The 6,311-nt window shown below is 42.9% G+C and overlaps 1 protein-coding gene across 1 annotated transcript; it reads left to right on the forward strand.

The window, feature by feature from the left end:
• The first annotated feature begins 932 nt into the window (after positions 1-932).
• Positions 933-3,437, forward strand: MAP10 (microtubule associated protein 10). Its single transcript, XM_015427312.1, is given in 3 exon segments — positions 933-1,231; positions 1,233-1,297; positions 1,300-3,437. Coding segments are annotated over 3 exon segments (2,496 nt in total). The 5' UTR covers positions 933-938.
• The last annotated feature ends 2,874 nt before the right edge of the window (positions 3,438-6,311 follow it).

Here is a 6,311-nt window from a genome sequence, read left to right on the forward strand (position 1 = left end):
GCTCACACATTTTTGTCTCAGCTCAGGAAGGATGGCTCCAGAGCAAACTGATTTATGCAGTAGCCAAATCGCTCGCTCACAACTTCAATGCCAGTAGCTCACAAAGTAGAATTTTTTGCTCACAAGACTCCACAGCTTAGAAGCAGCATTACTTGTACCCAAGTAGAATTACAGCTTTGAATGTTCCTTCGCATAGCAATCAATGCAAGTAGACAACTACAAGAGGGGGGAAAGCTTTTATTCCTTATTTCCTTACGTGCAAGGAGTTCTTTACATAGGTGAGCATTCCAAAATATCACCCTCCATCTGCATACAGCCCATTCTCCTCCCAAGTGAGCGAACCAATTCTTAGTCCACTACTTAGAATACTATATTGTAAATTACACTGGAAACGAAGTAAAGCACTGGGGGGGGGGGGGGAGACCACAGGAATGCAATAGTTTGGAAAGAACGTCGCCAGGATTCTCAGGAATGAATTAGTAGATCTGTCACCTGTTTCTTATTTCAGGCAACCTCTTCTTATTCGTTTTGGAAACACAAGGTGGGAAAGATGCACTACAACAACTCAAAACAACTTTAATATAGTCCACTACAGGACAGGAGGACATCTTAATCCAGCACAGGCTAACGTCCCCACACACGAAATATGTCGTTTTCTCACAGTCTCGCCATGTGTTCGGCATTACAGAGCTGTTCAGGGGGCAGCTCCACACGCCAGCGAGAGAGAAGCGCTTCCGTACCCGGGGCAAACAGACTCCTGTAAGCGGCTCTGGGACTAGGCGAGCAAGGCACTGCCACTCCCGGGAGCCTTTGCGGCGCAGCGACAGCCTCTAGTCGCTAGACAACGGCGGCCAAGCGCTTCCATAGAGATTATTATGCAGCGCTACAGCCGCTTGTGTAGCCGGCTGCGTCGCTTAATCTCGCGAGAGCTCTGCAAGATGGAGGAAGGGGATGGCTGCGGCGACAGCCTTTTCTCACTGGAGTTGCTGGTGGAAACGGCGCGCGTGGAGCCGCGGCTGATCCCGTCGCCTTTGCCCGCCAGCGGCCCCTTCCGCCCAGCGGTGGCGCTTCGGCTCCTGGACTTCCCCACCCTGCTAGTCCGCGCCCCCCATTGCGTGCCGGGGCCCCTGGTGCCCTTCGGGAGGGGCAAGTCCTGCCTCTTCCGGCTGCAGCCCGCTTCCCTGAGGGGCCTCCTGAGGCGTTCCCCTCTTCACGCGCTCCTGCTGGCGCTCCCCCCGACGGCGGGTCCCGCCCGGTTGCTGGGCTCGTGCAGCGTCTCCCTGGCGTCCGCCGCCGAAGAGTTGCTGCTGGGGACCGGCCCAGGGGGGCGAAGAGGCCGCTTCCCGCTGCGGGACCTGATGGGGGAGCCAGTGGGAGAGCTGGGGCTGAGCTACCGCCTTAGCAACTTGGGGTCGACCCTGCTGGGACACTTGGGGGAAAGCTCTGCTTTGGGAGAGCCCCATAGGGAGGAGGAAGAGCCGCAGCGGCCACCAGGGTCTCCCACCCCTCTGGGCACCCAAAGTGAGAGGGGGCTCAGCCTGGAGCTCATTCCAGAGGTAGAAGAGGACCAAGACCCTGAACGTGGCAGCTTGCATTCTTTCTGTAGCTCCCACACAGAGCCACAGCCCAGTGACCTCGTCAGAGAACTGGAGACTGAGGCCAATGTCTTCTGTCCCCCACCAATGTACTACAACTGCCCAGCTGAAGATTGCTGCCCTGCACCTAAAGCCTCTGAGCCTGTGACGGTTGCTAAATCTCAGGGATCTGTTCAGAGAGAGGAAAATACACTACCGTCTGCAGTCCCTGTTAAAGAGGAGCCTTCTGGAGGTGGCCAAGACATGTCTCCCTCAGCCCAGACCTTGATTAACCCTCTGCAGCTCAGACAAACCTTGAGTCAGCTACCTCTGCTGAATGCAGTTCTGAACAACCAAACCCCGCAATCAGGGACATCCTCTGTGCACCCAAAATTAGCGTGGCTATACCATAATGTAGGAGAAAGCCCCAACCCCCCACCCGCACATGTCAAAAGTGTAAGTCCCCCTCGAGAGGATAAGAAAACTCATCGCAAAGAGAGAGGAAGGTCCCCTACCCTCATGTTAAGAAGAAGTCGCCCAGAGAATTTAAGATTTCTCTCTCCCTCCTTCCAGCGAACCTGGACTGGATTTAAAGCCTCAGTCTATGAAAGAAAGGGCAGTCCTGAGAAGAACAGCAAGGAAAACTCCCCCCCAAGAAGGAAGCTTACTTATGGGATGACGAATACCCTCAGACTTCGGTTGCAGCAGTCCAATCCAGGCATGTTGAAAGTACACGAAAAAAGAGAACATCGTAGGAAAAAACAAGCAAATGTATTCATAAGAGGAAACACTTCCTTAGCCGATAGTAAAATGCTCCGATATTCTCCTGAGTGTCATCCAAAGCCTTTTGGCTCTGCACGTTCTGAAGAAAGAGGCATTTCAGACCAAAATGTTCAATTTAATGAAAATATTGAGACATTAATACAACGTAGTGTTGAACAAGATAGCTCTACTGCCAGAAAAGAACTAACTTCTGATGTCCAAAACAATGTTACAGGTTGTCATGTGAAGAGTCGTGAAAATTTAAAGGAAAGATGCCAATTTAAAAAGATGGGCTCTGGTTATAAAAGGAGGCGGTTGAAAGTGCATCTGCCTAGAGTCTCTTTACAGGATACGGATGGTTTAGAAAATATAATAGATACAGAAGCAGAAAAATGTGCACAGGACAAGGATTGTGAGATTCCAGCGCTACAAAATGCTAGCCGAAATAACGTTGAAAGCCGCCATGAATGTGAGAATTCAGATGATATCAGTGCTAACTGTGAGAATGGAGGCTATTCAGAAGATTTTACCAATGCTGATAGTTCCAGCTTTGAAACTCCACTGAGCAGTTTTGAACCTTTACTAGTAAACCCAAAACCAAGCAATTCTGACACGGATTCATATTCTAAAATAAGTGAAAGAAGTCAGGCTTCTGAAAGTATTTCCTCTCTTCTTCCAGTACATTCAGCAGTATCTCCTGTCCAGTCTCTTAAAAAGACCTATTCTTTAAAATCTAATGATGAAAATGTTGATCAGTACAAATATAATGATTCTTCTCCTACAAGAAGCTTAAAGGGAAAACTTTTAGATCAACAGGTCAAAAAGCAAGAGAACAAAGATTTGCAGAATTTTGAGAACAAACCAGAAAGCTTTGACTTGAACAGCACGGGAACAAAAGGCCAGTCTGTAGAAAAGAGCCTCTCACTAAGGACATCGCAAGTTAGCTCTTACATGCCCTCAAACGTGTCTGATCTTAGTGAGTTAGAAAGCAATGCATCTTATAAAGAAGATCAAGTTGACTTTGAGATGCCAGACATTGCTAATCAGTATAAACATGTCAGTGAACTAGTAGTAAACAAACTTCCAGGATACACAATGTAATTACCAATAATAATAACTGATCAAAGTTTAAATGTCTTTATTTTTATAAACAAACATTTTTGTAATATTTTGAGTGTTTTTTACATTAGCCTTAGTTGAAAAGAATTGCTATGAATTGGGTAACAAGTAGGCTGCTTTTTATGTGCTGCTGAATTTTGTACATTTTCCACAAAAATAATCTGTAAACCTTTAGAAGGTTAAAAAAGAATGCTATGCCTTTGGTATAATTGGCACACTGAGAAGTGAACAATTATATTTACACAAACTGAACTGTGTAGAACAAGCTCAGAAATTTTATCTTTTGAATGCATAATATAAACCGTGTAGCCTTTAAGTAAAATACAGTGATGAAAACAATGCTTAACAGAAGGCTGTTAAGAGAAGAAAAATAGTTTGTGTAATTTTAATCTAAATAGTAAGCATCAAATGGTACATCAGGAGAAATTATCAAAGTATTATCTGTAAATTAAAAAAAATTCAATTGAATATACATTTTAAAAGTCCATGTGTTCCTGTTCATCTAATCATAAATAGAAATTTGTGCCTTCTGAAAGTATTTTTAAAAACCAGTCTTTTATTGTTGGTTTTACATGTGTAGCAGCTGCCCCCTTAATTTTATACCTTTGAATTGTTTAATAATAATAATTTGCTGTTATGATGATGAAAGAACCACTACATAGTTATATAATTTCAAATAGTACTGCAGGAAGGAGCATAGGTCTACTTAATGTGGCCCGCTGAGCATGTGTAGCTGCAAGAAAAGGTTTGCCAGTGGTCATTTACACTGACTTCCATGCTTGATGGTGTGTATAGCCACGTGCCGCTACAAACTCCTAACAGGACTGCACTGACATGAGGAGGCAATAGAGGCTGTGACTTGGGGCTAGATGTCAAGATGGTTAAGGCTTTTTCTATAGCTGCCATATGTCTAGATGGGCTGTGTAAGACTATATTTTCATTATTAGCCCATAAGCAGAAATGTATAACTTAGAAAATAAGAAAGAAATGCACTGTTAACATTTATCATACAGTAGCATAAGATAAATCAATGATACAATGAGCCAATAAGCCTGATACAGTTCTGCAGATCAGACCTCTGAGAAAGCAACAAAACTGAGTTCACAGAGATGGTAAAGCAAGTGTGTTTTATTACCATGAACTGGCAGGTCTTTTCTTTTGATGGAGGCATGCCAGAATAGAAAATTCTGTCTGGATACTGTTCACATGTGGATGCTTGTAGATTCTTAACATTTCAAGAATGCAAACGCTGTTCTGATTTTCCATGTGCAACTGAAGGACCAGCTATAAATGTTGTCCATTACTATGGCTGAATGTACCATAGGTCTACCATGCATAGATAAGGACTGCTTTGAGAACAAAAAGGTGAAATTTCATTAAGGCAAATATGCAAAGATAGCACATCTGCTAGAAAAGCTGAATTTGCTAATGCAAAATGTGGGACGATCTGTTAAGTATTTGCTCTGCTGAGGGAAGTGATTTTAACACATCAGTGCTCAATGTGAGTCAGCGTTTGTGATGTTGCTATAAAAAGGTGAAAGTTATTTTAATTTTCATTAGCATAACCTGTCTATTCAAGTAGCAGTGTTATGTAGTACTAGGGAAGTTTATTTTTGTGCTCTTGGGTTCTCTTAAAATTATTCTAAACCAGATTTATAAAGAAGAAGCAAAGATAATTAAGGGAGTATATACATTTAGGGTAAAAAAGGTTATATAACTGCAGGCAGGTGTGGTTATTTGTAGTTGTCGTTATATAGCCCCTAGTTCCCGAGGTGTTTGTAAGTGATAATATTTTAAAAGGATACATGAAATGTGGAATAAGAGAAGTACTGAACTGCAGGAAGGCAGATTTCATCAAGGGAAGAAGCAGAGACCATCCCCATTTGTGTGAATAACTGAGCATGCTCTAGCACAAGGAGTCTGAAACCATATGCATAGGGCTGGAACACCTATTTGATCCTGTCAAGGGTAATTTATCCAGAACAGAGACACCTCAAGTGGCAGTGCTGACTCTTCCTACATATTCTCAGGAATTAAAAGAACAAGTGCAATCTTAGGTCATCCCAGCAATCTGCGCTGACCATCCCTTTTTTTCCTAGGCAGGGTGTCTGGTGCTGGAGAGAGACTGGGCTCTTCTTGAAGCCTCATCTCCTCCCCATCATGGAACAGGCTCTCTAAAGTAATAAATCACAATCCCTTTGGCCTTTATAAATTTTTGTAGAATCTGCCTAGTTCAGGAAAAAAAACAGTTGATGGAAGATGATAAATGGCCAGCAAGATGTTTATTTGACCGATAAAGTCAGTAAACTGCTGTGGAAAGATGCTGTTAGTTTTATTATAAGGTCTCTTTAGTTTTATTTTTTATTATTTATATATTGACATTCATTTTGTTTTTCATTCATGTAGGTTTTTTTGGGGGGGATTGGAAGATTAACATTGATAATCCATAAAAATTTCCAGTTGGCTTTCAGTATGAGTGGGGAGGGAGAATAGTAGTTTTGGAATTTTCAGGGAAATTGCTTCCATCTTCGCTATCAGTTGTCCTGCTTCCTTTGTGAAATTTGCCTCTCAGTTTGAGAAAGCTAACCATAGGGAAGTTGCGGGCTTCCATGTGTTACCATATTTACTGAAAAGGCTACCATGAATGTGAGATAGCTCCACCTAAAAATGTTACACACCCAATTTTTTTTACTGTACTTAACTGTAACTTGTATACCAATATAAGACAATCACTTCTTTTCATGTTATTCCTGGAGAAAAACCTGTCTTGTATCAGAGGAAACACTATAGATATTTTGGGGGAGACCATTGTTTGCATTCATTGTTTAAGGCTTCTGTCTTATTTAGACACTTATG

This window comes from Gekko japonicus, unplaced genomic scaffold (assembly GCF_001447785.1).
Source record: "Gekko japonicus isolate JY-2015 unplaced genomic scaffold, Gekko_japonicus_V1.1 scaffold1624, whole genome shotgun sequence".
In the NCBI taxonomy this organism is placed as follows: domain Eukaryota; kingdom Metazoa; phylum Chordata; class Lepidosauria; order Squamata; family Gekkonidae; genus Gekko; species Gekko japonicus.